The 21508-nt window shown below is 59.6% G+C and overlaps 1 protein-coding gene across 1 annotated transcript in view; it reads right to left on the reverse strand.

The window, feature by feature from the left end:
• Nucleotides 1-4290, reverse strand: part of AGAP3 (ArfGAP with GTPase domain, ankyrin repeat and PH domain 3) — a 111218-nt gene extending 106928 nt beyond the window's left edge. Inside the window, exon 1 of the mRNA XM_035319810.1 lies at nucleotides 4251-4290. Within this exon, the coding sequence (XP_035175701.1) occupies nucleotides 4251-4275 (25 nt within the window). The 5' untranslated portion in view covers nucleotides 4276-4290. The remainder of the gene's footprint in view (nucleotides 1-4250) is intronic.
• Nucleotides 4291-21508: the final 17218 nt, after the last annotated feature.

The following is a 21508-nucleotide window of genomic DNA, read 5'->3' on the forward strand; positions in this document are numbered from 1 at the left end:
GAGCCACAACACCACGGCGCCAACCCTCATAGAACCACAAAATGGTTTGGGTTGGAAGGGACCCCAAAGCCCCGCTGGTTCCAAGCCCCCTGCCACCCCCCTCGGCCTCTCCTCGCAGCAGAGCTGCTCCAGCCTCCGAGCATCCTCGTGGCCTCCTCTGGGCTCGCTCCAGCAGCTCCACGTCCCGGTGCTGGGGGCCCCACGATGAAGGCAGTGCCCGGGGGGGGTCTCATGAGAGCAGAGCACAGGGGGACCATCCCCTCCCTCCCCTGCTCTGGTTGTGCTGCTGCTGCTGCAGCCCAGGGCAGGGGTGGTTTCTGGTCCACCAGCACCCCAGGTCCTTCTCCTCAGGGCTGCTCTCCACCCGCTCCCCACCCAGCCGGGATCTGGGCTTGGGATCGCCCCAGCCCAGCTGCAGGACCTTGCCCTCGGCCCTGTTGAACCCCCCAAGGTCGGCACAGGCCCCCCTCGCAGCCTGCCCAGGTCCCTCTGGATGGCATCCCGTCCCTCCCGGGTGCCAGCCGCGCCACACAGCTCGGTGTCAGCGCCAAACTTGCTGAGGGTGCCTCAATTTCACCGTCCTCGTCACAGATAAAGATGCTTAAATAGCACCAGTCCCAGTACCGACCCCTGAGGAACGCCACTCCTTGCTGATCTCCCCCTGGACGCTGAGGCGTTGACCACAGCTCTGAGTGCCACCACCCAGCCAATTCCTCGCCCACCGAGCGCTCCAGCCATCAAAGACAAGTCTCTCCGATTTTGAGGACACACAACCTGGGCGTTCGCTGCCTGGCATTGCTCACGGATACATCACAGCACGATCAGAGCATCGGGATGCCATCTCGCACGAGCACCAGGCAGATACGCTGACGGTTCACACTTCCACCTGATCCCTTCATATGTCTTCTGGTGCAGCTTGTTTCCTTTCTGTGCTGGGGACAAGGTGGGAACGAGCAGCACTGAGTCACTGAGGATGGAGATAGCAGGGAGCGAGCGCAACCGCAGCCCCACAAGCAAAACGCCTCCGCCGGCACAGGGCAGGTCACAGCAGCACAGGGATGCTCAGGGCAGGGGCCCTCACCCCGGAGGAGAGGCTGAGGGAACATGGCTCAGCCCACACGAGAGCCGGGTTCTGGGGAGCGGGACGCAGCCCCGCAGCCCCCAGCACCCGCCGTGGGTCATCGGGGCGGAGGGAGCCCCGAGCAGTGATGCCTGGCCTTGCAGCCAGCCCTGCTCTGAGCAGGCAGCAGGCAGGCACCACACCAGACCCCGGGGGCTGCCCGACGACCACAGCAAGTGGTGCCTCGAGGGCTGCATCCCCTCCGCTCCCTGCATCTGCCCATGGCCACCCTGCAGCTTCCCACCCTGGCCCCGTGCTGCCTGGGAAGCTTCCCACAGAACTCAGTACCTAAACCAGTCCCGAAGCACTCAGGGAAGGCAAGGCTGGACCCTCAGGCTCGTAACCTCCCTTCCCCTGTAACGAAGCAGTCAGAGCAAGCACACGCCATTACAACATTTGCTCCATCTCTAAATGTCTTTTACGTCCGAGATCTCCCGGGCCAAACCACAAATCCTCGCTGAGCCAGCGAGCTGCACTGCAGGCCCCGGTGCCGGCACGGCACCGCCTGGAGCAGGGAGCGCTTTGTGCCGGTGCCGCGTGCCAGCCCCGCTCGGCCCCCGTGCGCCTCGTCCCGCTGGGCAGTGGCCACGCAGCAGGACGCAGCGTGCCAGCTCGGCTGTATGGGGCTGGCTGCCCTTCTGGGAAAAGGAGGCGGCTGCGCAGCTCTTCCCGAGGGGAAAATCCCAGCCCTGGGAAAGGAGCCGCGGCAGCACCTCCCCGCAGCAGGAGCGGCCGCACGTCCCGCGGCACGGCGCAGCAAACAGGAAACACGGGCCTCAGACCCGCAGGGAACAACCAGCTGGCTGGGAGCTTCCGATGCAGAATGCGTTAAATCAGGCTCAGATGAAGGACGGCGGCGCGCAGAGCAGCCGCTGCCCGGCTGGGGGGGCAGACACAGCCCGGCTCTGCGGCAGCACCACGCTGCCCGCGGCTCGGGGGGAGGGAAGCACGGGAACAAGTACTGTGCGGGCAGGTGAGCACTGAAAGAAGGGGGAAAAAAAAATCAGAGCAGCTGCAAAGCATTAGTCAGGATAGCAAAAACAAAGACAGGGCATTGGAGAGGATCTTAAAACGCTGAGCAACGGGGTGACAGAACAGTCGGTGAAATCCAGCAAGGGTTGGTGTAAAGCGGCAAACCTGGAGAAAAATAACTCGCCTTTGACATACGGAGGAACAAGCTCCAACCTCTTGTTAGCGCTCAGGAATGAAGTCGTGAGGTTATCCTAAATAACTATGAAAGCACCAGTTTGCTGTTCAGCCGCGATCAAAAAGCACACGCTATCAGCAATTACTAAGACAAGAACAGAGAACAAAACAGGGAACATCGTGAAGCTCTCTACAGACGCGGGGTGTGCCTGCAGCCTGGATGCTGCGTACCGCTCCCGTGTCAGCCCTCACCTTCCCCGTCTGTTTTGACCCAGATCTCAAAAAAAGGTATGAGAGAACTAGAAAAGGTGCCGAGAAGGGCAGGAGATGATCAAAAGGACGGCACAGCTTCTGTGCAAGGAGCCTGAGCAAGGAGATGACGGGGGGGCGAACGAAGTCTACAACGCCGGGAGAAGAAAGCAGAAGGCCAAAAGGGAACGATTTGTTCGCTGTTTCTTCCAAACACAATCTAGGGGGCATCAAATCCATCAGGAGGCAGCTTCCAAACTGAACGAGATCTCTTTGTATAAAGCATCGCTGATCTGCGAAATGGGTTGTCGGGGGACAAGCCGGCACTCAGCCCACACGCATTCAAAGCCGAGGAGGTCGGTCCAAGGTGGGGAGCCCAGTTCCAGGCCACCGAAATCCTGGGGTGCCGCTTTGGGCCAGGAAGGCCGTGCCTAACCGACGGCTCCCCCGGGTGCCCGCAGCCCCGGGGCTTCACGCCTGCCTCCTGGAGCGCCCGGCAGAGCGCGGCGGCAGCGGCACGGGGCGCGCCTCGGCCCGCACGGAGCTGCTGGCAGGACCCGCGGGCTGGGCCGTCACACGGCCAAAGCAGCAACCGGCCTTCAGGGCTCAGAGCTTCGCCAAACTTTCTCTCCAAGCTGAATTTTTCCACGCTTGCTCTCTGCGCTAGGCTGGTATTTTTAGAAGTTTCAGCAAAAGCAGTTCAGACGTTTCCAAAAATGAGGTTAGGGAAGGACCAGGTAGCTCTGCCAGAGCTGTACGTTTTTCCATCTTTCCCTCAGTAATTTGGAGAGCAAATCGACCTCTGCCGTTTCGAGCTGGAACCAAGCGGCTGCCACGGGGTCACCCTGGGTTCGGAGACGTCTGCTGGCCGCGTGCACACCCCGAGCTGGAGGGGCCCCGGCCCCTTTGCAGGGCGCTGCTCTCACTTCCCAGTTCCTGCTGCTGGGCTGCGGAACCCCCCCTGCTCCCACGGCAAACCGGGGAGGTTTGCAGCTCTCAGCCCCCGCCGGAGCAGCACGGGCTGCCGAACCCCAGGCCGGGGCAGCGAGACACCGGCTACAGGGCAGCTTCTGTCGCGAGCTGCCAAACGGCTTCCTCGCTGACAGCTTCAAAAATAACTAAACAGAAACACAAAGGGGCTTTGGATTTTAGCACTTCTCGATTTCGGAGTGCCTGATTTATAATTTCATCGCTGTTGCCTAAGTTTATTTTAATGCAATCAGTTGTTACATACGCAGTACAGCTTTTCAGCTGAAGCCGAGGGCTTCTCCTACTGAACCCTGCGCATTGTCACTGACAACAGATGATGAAGACAGCAGAAATCCCTGTGCCATTTAACTGCACCTCCTGCACAGAGAGGTTAGGAAAACCCAGTCAATAAATTCAGTGTCCCGATTATCTCTGTAACAGAGACAGAGCAGGTATTCTTTCTGCAAAGACACACCTGGCTCTGCTGTGAGGCCTTTGCTTCGTCTCCAGCAAAGTTGCTCCAATGGTTGGGTACTCTCCCTGAAAAAAATGACTATTTTAGAGCCAAATCCACGTAGCTCTGAGCTCTGCCCAAGGTCACCCTCTGCCTTCAGCATCTAAGCTAAACGGATTCGCTGAGATAAGGTTTCTGCTACGCTACTCCTGCTTTCCCCAGGCCTTACATTTTTCTGTGGTTCTTTTTGTAACCGTTCACATTTTTAAATAACATCAAAACAATTGTAGACATTAAAACTACACGGAGTACCTGGTGATGGTCTTGTCAAACCCATAAAGAAGTTTACTCTCCCTTCCCCACCTGTGTGGTGAGCTCCAGCTCATTTACAAGCCTGCTTAGCAGGGTCCCACAGGGTTTCTCCCAGACCAAGGGCTGGGATCTTGCACAATCCACGCTCGGCCAAACGCAGACGCAGCCGCTGTTTGCCTCTAAGTGGTCCATGCAGCGCCTAGGAGGAGCTGGAAGCTGCAAGCATTTGTTTAGTAGCTCTCTTACATCCTACGATGCACGTAACATTGTGCAGCTTTAAAGATGCTGTGGCTTAGAGGAAAGCCAGCAAAGGAACAAATACGCACAAACTACTTAAGGGGTTTACACAGAAGCTGCACTTCTTACATCCGTGCGTGACGTCTCGGTGCCCGAAAGGAGCAAGCCCCAGGAAGGGACCCCTCGCCCTGACCTCCCCCCAAGACGCGGCTTTCCAACGTCAGCAGGATGCTACGGCTCCGGCTGCAGCCCCGCCGCGGAGCTCCCTCCAGAGAGCAACAGCCCAGCCGACTCCCCGCGATCTGCGTTTCACGGGACCGAACCCAACTTCACCTTCGGGAGAGCACAGCAGCTGCGAGATCTCCTCCACGCCAGCCCAAGGCATTACCCGAGACACGGGAGGAGAAGCGTCGAGGCCCAAGGCCGAAGGTGCCAGCCCTGCAAAGCCACCCGGGAGCGCCTCGGGGGGCAGCCTCGGGGGAGCTGCGCTGCTCAGCGCCACCAGCCCACCGCAGCGCCCTGCTCGGGGGCAGTCGCGCACGAAGCGGGTCCCACCACACCTCTCCTTCTCCAGCCCAACTCAAAGCCACCTGCGTTGTAGGTATCTACGGCTGATCTCATCACCCTCTGCTCTCCTACAGCCCACGGGGGACGAACAAGCGCTTTCGGCACACATCCAGCCTCCTTTGCCCTCCCACACCAGGCCAAGGCTGAGTGCGGGGGCAGCCTGGGGGAGCAGTGCCGCAGTGCCACCCCCAGCGCCGCCCACGGGGCCTGAGCTCCGCACCGCTCCGGGCACCCGGAGCTGCTCCTGGTGGAGTCCTTCTGGTCACGGCAGGGCTCCCCGACCACCCTTCCCACCCGAGGTACCCGTCCTGCTGCCTAAGGGCAGCGTAAGCGAGCGGGACACGCTGCACCGCAGAGGAGCGGTCGTGGAAACGAGGTGCAGGCGCGGGCCTGCAGTTGCAGAGGACTGAATGAAGCGCTCCCATCCCCAGCCTCACGTCTTAATCACAAGATCGCTCCATTTCCATGGAAACGGCAGAATTAGAGGCTTTGGTTTAACGGCAATTACCAACGTCGGGCACGAAACTGCTAAACCTGACAGCGCGCCCGCCCTGAGCTCGGGGATGCAGGGCAGCAGCTCCGCGGACAGCCCGTGGGCAGCTGTGCTGCCCAGCCACGCCAGCCCGGCTGCCAGGAGCTTGCCCTGCTCATACACCAAGATGGGAGTTCCTGGCTGACAGTGGCTGAATCCGGCGTTTGCTTGTAGCCGATCTTGGATGATTTATAGGATTGTGCTGAGCAAGGCTGCGCTGCCGCTTCGGCTGTAGGAAAAGGCCTCCCGTAGCTGTGAGTCACTCAGCACGTTACCGGATGGCCTCGGGCGCTAACAAACACCAGGCAGCACAAGAGGCTAATAATGTCTTTCACCTGACACAGCAAAGCGCTGCGACTGGTACGGTCAACAGCAAGAGCAGCGAGTGGTTGGGAGCCCAGGCACTAATTACTATCGCTACCAGAGGGTTACCCTGTCCAACCCTACTGTCGTCACTCCGTCCTGCAGCCACAAGTCCTTGAAAGCAGAGCTGAGAACGACCCGGGCAGTAGCACAAGCCTTCTAAAGCAAACACCTTGGGTTTGCAAAACAGCTGCAACGCAAGCTGTGGGGCTGGCAGCATCGCAGGGGCTGTTGCGCTGGATTAGGGCGCTCTCAGAAGAGCTACCCGTGCCCTGGAAGCTCTCAGAACACAGCGCTTGGCTCCGGCATCTCCCACGGCGGAGGAGAAGAGCTGGGGCTGTGCCTCCTGCCCAGCCAGGGGCCCACGGAGAGGGGTCACTGCACAGAAAGCCCCCTTCGTGCTCCGATGCCTTGGCACCGCAGTGGCCAGCACGGGGACGTGCTCGCAGGCGCAGGGAGGTGGCAGAAGGCTCGCACTGCAGCACTTTCCCTCCCCTTGGCCCCTACGCCCTAGCCCCAGGGCCGAAATTGCAGTCAGCCGAGCTCTGATTACATGTCACCACAAGGAGCAGGCAGACAGCGGGTAACAAATGCTAATGGTGAGCACCATTTGCCACTACGACTAAATTTAGCGTGCTATCTGCCGCCCTGCCCATGCCTGGAAGGCACGGGGACTCTGTCTGGGAGCCAGACTCCTGCCGTTACCACCACATTCCTCAAGCCCTCCCTGCTGGGCCAGGACAGCAATACCCCGACCCCGAGCAGAGCGGCATCTCACGCTGCCCTGTGACAGAGCACGGAGCCGGGGGACGCAGGGGGGATTTTCCACAGCAGCGCCTTGGGACGCCGCGGAGCCAGCGAGAGCCCACATGGAGGCACCTCTGCCCTCGTGCTGACAAAGCGCTGTGGCTGAAAAACTGCATTTACAGCCCATCTGCCCCAAACCAGGCGTGCCTGCGGCCAGACCCTCCTGCAGCATTCTGTAGGCACCTCCCCAGGGCACAGCTGCGCACGCACTCGGCCTGAGGCTGCCTGCAGAGACGGGCGCGGGCAGGGGGGAGCCCTTCAGACGCCAGGCCTGTGCCTGCTGCTCCACACGCAGGTCCCCGAGCTCTCCCCGAACGCTGCGGCCAGGCGCGCTCCTCTCGTTGTGCAGGAGGCCTGCCCTGCCTCGCGGAGCTGCGGCACTGACGGGGGGCAGAGGTGCCACCGGGGCACTCACCCCTACCAGGCCCACCCCAGGGGTTCCCTCCATGCCCACGCTGCCTCCCCCACCCCACGGACCGAGCAGCTCCTCACGCCTCCCCGTCCCCACAGCATCGGACAGGACAGGCCGGCCACGGGGCTGTCACGCCGGCCGTGGGGCTGCCCCACTCGCGGGGCCGACAGCAGGAGCTGCCGTGGTTCATCCCGGCAGCCATGAGTCAGGCTCAGGCAGCGAGGCTGTGGGAGGCTGCGGGCTGAGTCACCGAGCCCGGCCGTGAGTCACTGCGAGCAACGGAGCCCCCGGGGACGGATGGGTGCTGCCGGAGCAGCCCCGCTGCTGGCGGCTCCCCGGGGACCTGGGCAGCCGGGCTGACCCCGCGGGGACGTGGCAGGAGGTCCCCACAGCGCCGGCGGTGCTTTGGGGACAGCCAACGGCAGGCGCCGGGCTGGCCTCCGCACCCGGGGCCTCCTTCCTAAGGAATTAAAATAAACTGAAATCTCATTAAGCACACGTTTATTTTAGTGTGCCACCTAAATCCGGCACCCTCCACTGGGGTTTGGGACTGGCAGAATGAGCTCAAGGAGAAGAGGGGGACACGGGGCTGCGGCGAGCACTGCTGGGCCCCCGGGATGGACTGGGCACAGGACAACGGGGAGAGGAGTGAAATGGGCCCGTGGTTTTGGAAGGGAAGGGATGGCAGCGGTGGGAAGGACTTCACCATTGGCATGGCCCGTTAGCGCAGTCTCCACCAAGACACAGAGGAGGAAGCAGGATGGTCACAGCCCGTTCCTACACCTCAACCCGAGAGGGGCTGGGGGCTGCTCCCTGCACAGCTCCAGCAGCGCCTGGCGTGGGGCTGGGCACCAGCTCCGGGGGCTGCTGGAGCACAGCGGGGACCAGGGGGACCCGGGGGTGCCTCCAGCCCCAACCAGGCTCGGATTCTGCAGCTCGAACGGGAATTCACAGCAGCAAACTCCGAACCCACGTGGATCTTTGCCTGCGCTGCCAAGTCCCAACCAACCCAGCTGGGCTCTCTTCAAACCATGCGGCCGAACAGGAGGAGCAGGAGCTGCTGCACGGCTCCGCAGGCACCCTGCCCCGGGGAACACAGCTGGCCGGACGCGGAACAAACACCAACCGACTGCCTGCTGGCCTGAGGCAGGGCAACACCCGCGTGGGGTGCGCTCCGATGGGTGAAGACGGAAAGGCCGCTGGACTGGAAGTCAGCGGGTGCTTACGGATCCGTGCTCGCGCTGCTGCAGCCTCCATCAATAACAGCAGCGACGTGCGCACCTCCTGCAGCACGCAAGCTCACGCGCCTCCCTGGTCATCGCTGGAACACGAAAACACTTGTGTGAGGGGAAAAAAACTTACATGAAGAAAAGAGGGTTTTCACGCCGGGTTTGGGGGTGGTGTGCTTGTCTGCTTGCTTGTTTTTAGCTGTCACGGTAATGCAGCGTGATAAAGACCAAGAGTCTACAGAGAAAAATAAGGAAAGCCATTTGGCTAAAGGCCTAACCTAGCTTGGAGGCTCGTAACACACAAATACAAAAAGAAAAAAGTAAGAAAGGAGAAAAGAAGAGGAGGAAACAGATGTCAATATGTTCCTGAGTACAGGAAGTATAGAAAATTGGTATAGGAAGCTGAAAACTTTGGTGAAAAGAAGTCTTTGACAATGCTAAGTACAACAGGAAGCAGCTTTGCAAACTACAGCACCTCTGCACAGATCCTGCAGGACGGATACGGCAAAAAATAACTGCAGCAGACACCGGAGAGCAGACCTGCTCCGTAAGTAGAAGCAGAATGACATATTCATAACAAAGACAAACGCAGAAGTTCAAAGCCATTAGCAAAATACACACACGTACAGAAAGAACAATGTCTAAACAACAGGACTTTACAAGGCATGAACAACTGGTAATGGTTTTAGAAGAGAGCTCACAGGAGAGAGCTCCTTCCTGCTCATGCTGCTTCGTAATAAATCTGGAAATTTTAATCCATTTGGAAATACATACAATAAATTTTAATAAATTTGGAAATACTGAAGATATTCAGGACTGGCTGAAACAGAACCAAGTTACCTTAGTGTAGAGAAAAGAAGGCAAGCCTCCCAAGTAACGATATGCTATCTGCCTTGAAATCGACCTCCTATAAAGCAAGGGGGAGGATTAAACGGAACTGACGCTTTCAAACAAAATCAAGTTATAGATCTGATTTCATTCTCAAAGGTTGAACGCAGCTGATAAAGGCACCCCTGTCTACATTTCCGTGAAGGCGTGACTTGCAGCCACACGATATTCCTGCTATAAACCAACACTCAGCAAAGTCATCGATGTTAAACACGGGAAGAACTGGGTAACCAGTCCCAGAACATGCCCACACGGAGCCTTCCCGAGGACAGGTAAGAGGATCTCTCAGGAGGAAGCCCAGGGACCAGGGGAAGCTCCAGACAACCGGGGAAAACCAACACCACGACCACCTTGAGGGTGCACGGCGTGGCCAAGGCAAGCAGTGTCAGGACAGCCTGCTTCAGGGGTCCCTGCAGGGACACCGGAGCACACCCTCTTGGAAGCCACCCCCAAGGCCACGGGGACCAAATGGGAAATGGGGAGCAGCCCCCAGGGGTCTGCCAGAGGCAAACCACCCCCCGTCAGCACGACCGCCCCGTGCAGGGGCTGCGCTGAGGACACGCCGCAGGGTGCGGGGGGCTCTAACACCAGCGCCTGGAGCAACGCGGGGCCTGGCAGTGCCAAACCCGATTGAGCGCAACACGGAGGTGCTCTCAGGTCCGCGTTTGGGGCAGAGCGACCCCCGGGTGGGCCGGGAAGCCGCCGGCTCTGAGCCTCGTCCCTCAGAGGGCCGGGATGGCCGAACATGAGCAGCACGTGCTGCTAAAAGGCAGGCTGTGCCCTAGGCCGCGTTGGGAGCACGGCCGCTGGGCAGGGGGACTGTAACGGCACACAACACCAGAGAGGCTGCACCAGCGTGGGACTCCCCAGGTCAAGGGGGCTGCTGAGATACTGGCGAGGGTCTCACAGGTGGCTACCAGCGGCTCCACAAGGCCAGAGAGGAGAGGGGCTCCTGCAGCCGGCAAAGCTGCCCGAAGGATCATCGAAAGGATGCAGTCAAACCCTGCTCAGAAAGAGCAGGCAGCGTGACGAGGAACAACGGCCCCACACCGCAGCTTCAGACCATAGAGACGAGAAAAAAAAACCTCACCACTGTGGGACAGCACCTGCCAGAGACGTGCTGCAGGTAATTTCCCTCCTGCAACGTTCTCCAGATGCAGCCTGGGGATAGCTCGGCTTTGAGTGAGCCGCGACAACACGTCGATGGTACCACGAACAAACTGGAACCGGACCCAGTAGTGTACAAGCCTTTCCCTGCGCGATGCAGTAACTGCAACTAAGACCACGGATGAAAACCACCCGGCCGATGCTGCAACTCAGAGAGCAGAGGACTGGGATGTGGGTGAGCGACCCGAGGCACTCTGCAAGCAGAGCGCATTCAGCTCAGGCACCTTTCTGTACAGCCAGCGCAAGGTGTTGGAGAACCAGCCATCCCATCCCACCCCACCCCATCCCAGCGGGATGGCTGCTACGTCCTAGGAGAGGTTCAAAGGCCGGAGCAGACAAGCAGTTCATCATCAGTCCTCAGCGCAGTGCTAAAGCCAAAGAGCTGAACGACCCCCAGAGAGGAACGACCCCCAGAGAGGAACGACCCCCAGAGCGGACCAGCCAGTAGAGAAAAGGCCTGGGTTTGCAGCAAACGTAGCCGCAGCTGAGTCAAGGAACTGTGCATTGCCTGCCGCCTCACTTTCATACTTCAAGGACACTGGGTAAGGGAAAAGCCATAAAAATGATCCGAAGGCCACAGCAAATGAATTCACAAAGAGACATTTAAAGGGCACTATGTGATTAACTTTCCAAAAAGAAAGTAGGATTGATTATGATGTAGAAGTAAACTTTCCAGGGAAGTATTTTCAGGTAACAAAGTTTTACTTAGCCCCATCTGAGGAAAGAAGCAGTGAATGGAACTTCAGACAAAGGCAAATTAGGAATGAAATGGTAGCCAACTAAAGCTAGGGGAGCTAACAGCCGGCACAACCAGCCCAAGGACACGGATTAGGTGGCGTTGCAGTGTGAGGATGTGGATCTGCTTGGAGGTTTTTTGAGACCAACCGGACAGAGTTCTCACCAGGCTGCTCCGATGGCAACGCCGACCCAGCTTTGCTCAGACGTTGCACCAGAGACCTCCCAAGGTCACTCCCAGCACAGAGGCTTTGTGGTTCCCCACCTCTACACGTTTCTGAGACCAAACTGCGAGCGTGTCTGGGGAGGGCTTCACCCAAACCACTGCAGCTAAGCAGCGGGGTAACAGCGCAGATGTCAGCAGCTCACAGCGCGCCGTGACTTCCACAGGCGGACACACCAGCCGCAAACTCTGTGCTTAAAAACAAAGCAGCCCCTGAGGGAGCTCCACCGTTAGGTATTTTCTCCTCACTTCGGCCTCACCCCTGACAGGGAGGGCCTCACCCTCACAGCCACGACGTCCTCGTGCCCTGCAGCCCCGCTCACCACGTGTCTCGCCGCCACGCCACTCTGCGCAACCCCCTCCCCAGCAGCCCACCTCCAAGCAAGGACTGCGGAGCAGAAGGGGCTTGGACAAGTCCTTCCACACCCGTTTCTGATGTGCGCCGGGCCACGTGCCATTTTGTGCTCCAGTTTTCCCCTAGACTTCACTTCCATGCCTCGTAGGCTCCCGAAACATCCCGCACCGAACCCTCCAGAGACCTGCCAGGAGGAGGCAGCGCAGAAGGACTGCCCGGCGTGCCGGAGGGAGGACAGCGAACAAACCGGGCTCCACCAGGGCAGATGTTACCCAGCTCCACAGGCAAGGTCTTAATGGAAGCAAATCTTCAAGGGAAAAAAAAAAAAAAAGATTACAGAAAGCTGGCGGGTCCTCAGAGCAGTGACGCTAATGGAACAAACAGAAATCCTCCCAGCGCAAAGGAATGCGAGTGTGGTAAGAGACCCATCTGGCTAGCTGACATGAGCTCCTCATTGGTCTCAGACACGGGAAGCGTGCATGGGGAAAGTGGAAATTAGGTCAGATTAATAGGGATAAAATGGAAAAGACTGGCATCAGCACCGCTGACTGAACTCAAAATAGCTATGCAAAGAGACTACCAGAAACAGCAAAAACAAGGTCCAACTCTTAGGTACAGTAGTAAAAAACCGTAAAAGTGCGAAAAAGATTGACCGGCTACTTGGTAGAGAGGAAAACAGAGATGTCTCTGGCACTAAGGACTGAGCGTCCCATGCCTCTGTGTGTGAATCTTCACTATAAACAGCAAAGCGGTGACCAGCAACGAGCAGCCAAAGTAGTGACCGAGCTTTCCAAAAAAAAAAAAAGGATTTTGATTAACTTGACCCTGAAACACTTCATTGTCTGAAGCAGCCTCAGATCTGCTCAGCTGAGAGCTCAAAGCTAATGGGAAAGCAGCTACGCTGAAAACGGCAAGTAGCAGTGCCCACCTGTAAAAATGAGCCAATTGAGAAGCCAAGAACTCGGAAAAAAAAATAAAAAATATCAATCTGTACGCCCCTAGACAAGGCAGGCAATAGTACACGTGGATTTATTAGGAACAAGCTGTGGCTACCCAACGTCAGCTCCTTCTGCGGCAGGGTAGCAGACCTCCAGCACAGCAGAGAAGCAGATGCTCGGTACCATACGTTAGGTGATGTTTCTGACTGCTTCACATGGTACCTTCAAAATTGATTTACGGAAGGATAAACCTGTTATAGGCTGAGAACAATACTGATTAGATAACCGCACGGAGAATATTTATCAGGGATAACCACACGAACTGAAAGGAGCACCAGCCTGGACTGCCAAGGTTTCTCCTAGGCTCAGCTCTTTCCAATGCTCTTGTTAACAAACAAGATCACGCAGAAAGCATGCTTACTGAAATCGCAGGTGACACGAAACTAAGAGGGACTGCAAGGACTGGAATCCAACTGGCTTTGTCAAATTGGAGAAATTGTCTGAACAGGATTAAATCCCAAAGGGATGGTTGCAAGGGCCCACACTTAGGCAGGATTAATCAGGAACAGGAGGGAGCTGCCGGCAGCAGCCTTCCGAAAGGGATCTGGGGCCACACCTGATGGTGGCTCAGCCGGAGCCAGCACAGCCCCGCACGTGTTCCTGGGGGCAGCCACAGCCCTGCCTCGAGCTGCCCGAGCGCTGCCCCCAGCCCCGGGTACCCCTGAGGGGACGGGGTCCTGCGGGGAGAGCCCAGGGGCACGGAGAGGAGCAGGGGACTCGGAACCACCACGCACAAGGACCCAAAGTTACTGAGCCTGGAGAAGGAGGTTCCGCCGTGGTCTTCAGGTACAGAAGATGCTGCTGCAAAGAGGAGGGGGACGGTCTGCTCCTCTTGTGCTCGGCCAACAAAAAAGGTTCGCTTGGAACGTCCTATGGAAAATGACAAAAATGGAAGAGATTCCCAGGGAAGGCTTTAGATACGCTGCCACTGACCACCTTTTAAAGACCTGTTAGACAAACCTCTGCCAGGAAGGACGTCCCTTCCCTGTGACCGAAGGCCTTCCCCCACTCACGGGCAGGCGCCGGCCTCCTCCAGAACCTGCCAGCCCCACTTGGAACACAGCCGGCCTCGACATCGTGTCCTCTGGCCCACAACTTCCACTCTCTTGGTCCTGCTGCGAGTTCTCTGCTGCTTCTTAGCAGTCTCAGAACATTGTCCTCACCCTCAGCTCTGCCGTTTCCCCGGTGTCTCGCACAGATCTGCCCGTAGCACCTCCTTTTCTCCCTCTGCACTTCTGGACAGCACTGTGTGCTCATTTAATCTCTCAGCTCCGTGTCGATGATTCATAGTTCTGCCTTTCTATTCCTGGACCGTCTCCTGTCCAAAATGAAGTCTCAGCTTATTCCCCCCTCCAGCATTTCAAAAGTGCACCCCCAAGGTGAAGCTCAACGTGATTAAGGAGAGCTCTGACGAAGCCCAGCTGTGCTCCCTCTTCCCCCAAGCCCTCGGGCTCGCTGAGCGTGGGCATCGCCCCAGTCCTGCCCACCAGGGAAGGACACAACTCAGACACTGCGACGGGGAGCAGAGGCCGTGGACCCAGCCCCTGCTCTCCCGTGTCCTTGTCCCTAAAACCCTCTGGGCTACGCAGGCTGCAGTCCGAGACGCAGCCTCTGCTCCCTGGCCTTGCAGCCAAAGACCCCAGGCTTCCACACTGCATCAATTACAACGGCACCATCCCCCAGAATTCTTCAGAACAAAATTGTCTCTCATCCGCGTTCAGTCGGAAGCTGCTGCTGAGCTGCTTTCCTCACCCCTCTCGCAGGCAGGCCAAGCCTTGGAACCCCTCCTCCGGGCCCTCCTCCTCTGTCGCATCAGAGGAGCTGCTGGCCTTCCCTTCCCTCGCTGCTGCAGAGCTGCCTCCGCTCCCCCCAGACCCCGACAGCCATCTCCATTTCCCCGCTGCTAAATTTCAGGCACACACCTCTCTGTTTCCTCCCATTTGTACTTCGTGTTTGAAAAGAGCTCTGTAAACAAGCTGAAATCTGCTTTATTATCCTCTCAAATTGCTCCTTAAAGCTCTCCCGTGCCTCTGTGCCCTCCGGAACCACCAAGAACAGCCCAGCTTGGGCACCCGCCACGTTACGCCCCGACGCAGCCCGCAGCCGCCCGCTGCCTGCAGGCCCCCCTCGCTCAGCAGCGCCCGTCTCCCACCTCTGAATCCAACCTCCGGACCCCCGAGCAAGGCCCTCTTTGTTCTGCATTTTCATTGCATCAACCGCAGGAGGAACCGGGTTCAGATTAGGCTCCAAGGTGTGATCGTAACGGGGGAAAAAAAGCGGCAGAAGCAGCAGAATCCCAGCTAATCACTGCCCAACAGACGTGGCACAGAGCCCCCGGCCCCGCAGCACGTCCCCGTGCCAGGACAGCACCACAGCCAGCCACCCACCGGCCAGCGGGGCCTGGGGGCCGAGGAAGGGGCAAGCACACGCTAGAGGCTTACCTGAGCGGTTAAAAGCCCCTTAATTAGGGACAGGAGTCGCCACTGGGCTAACTGTCCCAGTGGTCTGAAAAACAGCAGCAGGAGCCACGCTGCAGGGCGCACGGTTCAGGACCCTGCGCTCTCCGCTGCAGCGAGGCGAGACACCAGCTGCAGCCCTGCAGCTCCCAGCCCCCCCGGACCACGGCATCGGCGTTCGACCAGGATTTCAGACACTGCAGCCTGCACCCCGTCAGCTGGCAGCGGAGCCGCCCGCGCTGCTCCTGGTGACTGGGTGGATCTCGTCACCACGCAGCTGACATGGGGAGATATCACATAACCTCGGGCAAGAGCTTCCAGAGCGGCTCACGCCCGCCTGAGGTTGCAGCGCTGCGATGCAGCCCCGCGGCAACACGCCTCCGAGGACGGGGGTGAGCAGCATCCCAGCGAGGCCCCCCCAGGCAGGACCCCTGGCCCCCCGTTCTCTCCTTCCTGCCCTGTCCATCACACGCTGCCAGGGGTATCCAGCACGGGGAGCCAGGCGGGCCCGGCCGCCCACGTCCCAGCATCGTGCGGCAGAACGGGAGCGCGCTGTTGTGAGCGGGAAACCAAAGCTCATCCTCGGTTTCTGGAAACATCAGGCTTTCATTCTGCGAGCAATCTGGTGAGCCCCAGGACCATCGTGTCCCGCAGCCCTTCCCTCCGTGCGGCAGGAGCTGCTCGCTCTGCTCTGCCCGGGGATCTGCCCTCCTGGTACTGGCAGGAATCTGAAATCAGCAGGGCTCCGCCAGCTTCGGACAACGGGTCTGGAAGGTACTGGGGCAGGAGGAGCAAACAGACACAGAACAGGGCTTAATCACACCAACCTCCTCCGAGCAGGTTAAAATTCTGGTGATTTTTTAGCCTTCCCGCCCTGGAAGGCTCCTTGCTGAGCGCTCCTCCACCACACTCAGAAAATCCACCTGGATACACACACCCACGGCGTCAGCGCTGCTCGTGAACACCCAGAGCATCGCAGGAAGACGAGGAGAAGGAAGGAAAAAAACACTTTCCATTCTCTTGCAGGGTGCTGTAAGCAGAGAGAGGACAGATGTGGTTTGTTCTCTCCAGGCAGCTGCTGCGTGGGAGGCTCTGACCCACCAAGTCCTGGAGGTCGATTTAAAAAAATCGGACACCAAGTAGGAGGGATCGCGAGAAGGAAAAGGGCTTCTTCCCAGCAAGGGAAGCAACAGGAACCATGACGGTGCCAGCCACGGCTAAAAGCTCCATCCGTGGGCAAGCTGCTGGCGCAGCTCCTGCAGCCCTCCATTTCCCGCAGCTCGGCTGGCGTGTCAGCCTTTCAGCACAACACCTCTTCCTTTGGAACTCACGGCCACTGCCCACGGCCTCCTGCGTTCACCGCTGGCGACGGTTAGGCAGATCAGTCCCCGTCAGACATCACGGCCCCAGTCCGGCTGCCCAGAGAGGCCAGCGGTGCTACCACCCGCTGGGGCTCACCAACGCTTTTCCTCCTCACCCCAGCGGAGCTGCAGAAGCGCTGGGAGCACGGGCACTGCCCAAGGCTCTGCACAAGCGCTGCCAGGAGCTCCATCACCCTCCTGGAAGGGGTGCGAGACGACTGCTCGCAGGCCAGGCTGCGAAAACCAACCCCAGATGGATTTCTCCTACTGGAGCCTCACCAGGCAGCGCCCGGTGAGCACAGCAGAAACGCAGAAGCAGCAATCACGGCCAGAAAATGAGCTCTGCTCAGGCACAGGCAGCTCTTGGGATGGGACCAGCACAGCCATCGCACCCCGAGAGCGGCCCTGGCTGGGAGGCAGAGCCACCTCTGAACAGGCGAAATGCTGGGTGTGACCAGACGGAGACAGCCCTTGCTGGCAGGAACGAGAGACGAGTTCATATTGGTTCAAGGACACCTGAATGAGCCAGGGGAGAGGCACCCTTCAAGGACTAAGAGCCACACGGAAACCCTACCTAGCTCAGGAGACCTGGGGAGGTCTAAGCACACAGCGCCCTGCAGACAGGCACTGGTTCTTACGCCCTTCCCTGGGCATTTGATTTGTGCTGCTGCCACGACCGGTGCATTTCACAGAGCTCCGCTGCAAGCCACCTGTCTCTCACCAGCTCAGAAATCAGCAAAACTCAGCAGAATCAGGTCCGTTTTGCTTTCCTACCCATCCCTGACTAGGCGTTGCCACCTCCTCATCTGTGCCCACGCTGGCGCTCCTGCAGCCACGCCGTGAGCCCAGGGAGGAACTGAAACCTGGCCCAGCCAAAGCAAAACCAGAGCGCGGCTTCCAGCAGGGCAGCTCCCTGCCCGCCGCGTGGCTGCGAGCGCTGGCAGAAGGAAGGGAGGCGAGGCCGGGTAAGAGGAGCCCCATCACCCCATACAGCACCCACCGCACGCTGTTGGACTGAAGGAATCCTGGAACCGCAGCCACAGACGTCTCCTCGGGTGCGCCCACACCCACACTTGGCTCTTTTCCTGCGCACGCCTCCACGCCCGCATCCTTTGGTGCGGCCACAGCACCACAGCTCCCGACCCCTCAGCACCAGAGACCTTCTCTTCCTTCCCTGTGACATCTGCAACTCCACTCTGCTCGGGCTTCAGCTACCGAGGCCACCCGCCCGTCTTGCTGCTGCTCCACCATCTCCCTCAGCACCAGGCAAGTTCTTTTTCTGTTCTGTTTCTCGTCCCTGTTTCGGAGCTGCCACTGCGTGCGCTCCCTCTGAAGCTCCCAGACGCCCCGTCCAAGCACACACCACGCCGTGCCATCGCAGCAGTTGCCCAGTCTCTCCTCCTTGCATTCTTTCAGCTTCCTCTGCTCCAAACGCCCCCAGAGCACAAGGCCAGGGTGGCCGAAGAGCCCTGGCCCAGTCTGCCAGGGGGACTCGGACCCGCTCGGAGCTCCCAGCTCCTGCCCTGCACCCGCTGCTCCAGCAGGACCTGAGCAAGCTCCGTCCCTCCCCGCCACCATTCCTTGTGGTTTCCAAAGCTTTGGGAATTCACAGGCACACACAAACAGGGCGATTCTGCAGAGGTCATGGAATTAGCAGGAAGGAGCCAGCTCAGCAGAACTCTCCTTCCCCAGGGGTGTAATTTACTCCGGGCTGATTCAGCGGCGCGCAGCCACGGCGGTGCGTGGCCCGGCGGCTCGGAGGAGCAGCAGGGCTCCGGCCAGCTCCACGGCCAGCTCCCACCTCCGTCCTGCGTGCTGCACAGCGGAGCATCAGGGAGCCGCCACGAAAGGCGTTGGAGAAGGATTCTGAACAGAGCTGTACAACTTCTGCAGGGCTGACTAAAATAAAGCTTGGACAGTTAAATTCATCGGGAAAAAAGGGGCAGGGAAGAGTCTTCACCAGCCTGTACCAGCGGCTTTCAGCACACAGACAAAAACCTGGTACAAAGGGACAACTTGCTCTTAGACACGCAGAAACCCAGGGTCCTGGAGATGCCCACTGAGCAGCAGCTGCTGATTGTTCACAGCCCGATGGCGAACGGTGCAGAAAAACCCAACAGCACCAGGCCCTAACGCTGTAACCTGCCTCAGAGACGCGCCTTAACCGAGTGCCTTACGTGTATCGGACCAGGAGCCGAACCCTGGGCATGAGGGGGCTGGCGTGAAGCGACCAGCCGTCCGTCCTGGCTCTCGGCGCGGTCAGACGGCTGGGAACCGGAGCGGTGCCAGGCCAGCACCGAACGCCCTTCCTGCCCAGCCAAAGCCAAACGCCCAGCACAGCTAACCCGGCCGCGCCGCTGCCAGCCAAGGGCTTTTCTCATCGTGTAACTCTTCTAGAGGGGCAACAGCAGAAAAACGTAGCGAGGGCTTTCCAAATTATTCCCTCTATTGATGTTGGAGACGGAGAGCTCCTTGCCCCCGCCTCCTGGCCCCCAAGCCCTCTCACCACGGCTCACAACCTCCCCCGGGCTTTTCCTCAAGAGCAGAGCCTCCAGAGGGCTGCAAGACATACATGTGAGAGCTAACGCTGGGAAAAAAAGTCCTCGTGCTTGGACAGAAGCTCTGTCCAAGCATCTCACCTGCTTCTCTACCTTCTGTCTCCTCCCTCCTCGGCTTCGTAGCTTCACGCACGCTGAGCACCTCCGTGCAGCCGTCCCCCTGCTGCCCCACCACCGACCTCCTCGCTCCTCGATCCTCGCTACCTCCTCCTGCCTTTCTGCCCCGTCCTGCCCCGGCCGGACCCCGCTGCCAGCTCTGGCCATATCCTGCTCCAGAGCAACGCAGTCAGAGGCCACGTTTACTGCAGGCAGGGGTGGTACCAGCCTCTCCACCCAAGCTGCAGATCATTTTGCTTTAAGCATACACAGGAATCTTTGGTAGAGCTCCACAGCTTGCAGCAGTCTCCAAAATTTGGCAAAGCTGCCTGGGATGAGGGAGATGCTTTCTGCTAGCCCCCTGAAAATCTGTCCAAACTTGGCGGTTAGAAAGTACCGAGCACCACCGGGTCCCGCCTGCGATTCAGCCGCCGTTGGGAACATGCCAGAGCCCGTCGTGCTCCCCAGCCCGTGCGCCCGACAGCCCCCGTTCGGAGCGCTGCCTCTGCGCCGAAGCTCGAGCTACGAAGAGGAGACCAAAATAAAGCACGATCCCCCCTCCCTCCCACAGCGACAGCCTTAACAACATCTCAGCTTTCGTCCCCGGAGACGCCGCACCGGCAAGCAGCCACCAACTCCTCCCGCGCTCAATTTTCGCCGCTGTCATCAGCTCCAAGCTCCTCTCGTTGCTCCTCGGGAGAAGCCTCGCTCCCCCCGACCGGCAGGGCTGCCGGCACTCCCGGCCCCACAGCCGCCCACCAACACCTCCGTGCTACCTCCCCTCGGCAGCGCTGCCCGCAGCAGGAGCCGCAGCGGCTCTGCACATCTCCCACCTCCCCGCTGCCAGCCGGCACCGGTGGGAAGGGCCGGAGCTGCACGAGGCCTGCCCAGCCGGCCGGGCTGCAGCGCGGGGCGAGGCGCGCGGGCACGCGGCTGTGGAGCTGGCCGGCAGCCTGCCCGTTTTTCAAAACGAAGGCACGGCCTACGGGAAAGGCTCTGCTAAGAGAACACGGACAGGCTGGGCTGTGTCCAGCACTCGGCACGGGCAGCTGGATTTCAGGTCTCACTTGCAATTTAAACAGCAAAGAACAGCAGCAGCAATCGCTGTGAGCGCAGAACCTGACCAAGGAACACAAACAGGCCCCTCCTGCAGCCACGTCCGTGTCAAGCCCCGGGCACACAGAGCGGTATCTCACCCCAGGCTGCCCAGATGCTTCGAGAAACGATAGCTTATCTGCAGCAAAACCCTCCCGGTGCCTAATTACCCCCACCATCACCTCGGTCTCTCGCATTCCGTAGCGCATCGCATTTAACTGCCCGATCGCAGCGCGTTTTCACCAGGATCGCTCTTTAATGCGGTGCCTAACAGGAAAACAGAGATGCAGCACGGAGAAGGAAACGGCCTGCGGGATTCCTGCTCCGCCAGCACAGAAGCTGGAAAGGAAGGAGCGGTGAGGCCGGGAGGGAGCAGGCGGCACAGGGTGGTTCCGGGCGCGGGGCAGGCACCACGCCAGGAGGAGCCCGGCTCTCCCCAGCGCAGCTCTGTGCGGTGCCAGCGGCACCACGGCGACCTGCAGCCCCTTACCCCTTGCTGTGGGGTTAATCCAGCCAGCTGCCACCCCCCTCGGGGAGCACCGGCCCTTCACAGCTGCACGTGAAAGAATTCTGCCTTCACACCTCCCTGCCAGCAGCAGAAGGCATGAAAAGGAGCGAAGTTGCTAAGAGACGCACCGGCACGGCAGCGCGCTCCTCGCCGGCTTACAACTGTTTACATCCTGAAGGACGCAGCTCAGGCAGGCAGCAGCAGGTAAGAACTGAGAGCTGCGAGGGAAGCAGCGAGGTGCTGCGGCACCGGGAGGCCGGGCGGGGGGCCACGAGGAGCCCCCGGGGCCGCGCAGAGGGGCCAAGCAGCAGCCGGCTTTCACACGGCCACGCTTAGCGTGGGTCGGTGCCGTCCCACGGCACGGGGGGCACAAGCAGATCAGGGAACGTAATCGCGGCCACTGCTGCCGCAGGTCTGCCACCGCGACAGGCGCTGGGGGCGGCTGAGAGCCCGCAGGGAGGCAGCAGGGAGGCAGCACGACGGCCCTGAGGCAACGGCCCCGAGGCAGGGCCACCCCGGCCCCCCCAGCTGGGGGCGGCTGCAGCCCCGCGCCCTCCCCCTGGGCCCCAGCACAAATCCCATCCCTGCTCATCTCATTGAATTCCATTAATCCAATGACTTTCTGTGGCAGGAAACCTCACGGAGCAGCCTCAGAAGTGAAGAAGCCCCCC

This window comes from Oxyura jamaicensis, chromosome 2, assembly GCF_011077185.1.
Source record: "Oxyura jamaicensis isolate SHBP4307 breed ruddy duck chromosome 2, BPBGC_Ojam_1.0, whole genome shotgun sequence".
In the NCBI taxonomy this organism is placed as follows: Eukaryota; Metazoa; Chordata; class Aves; order Anseriformes; family Anatidae; genus Oxyura; species Oxyura jamaicensis.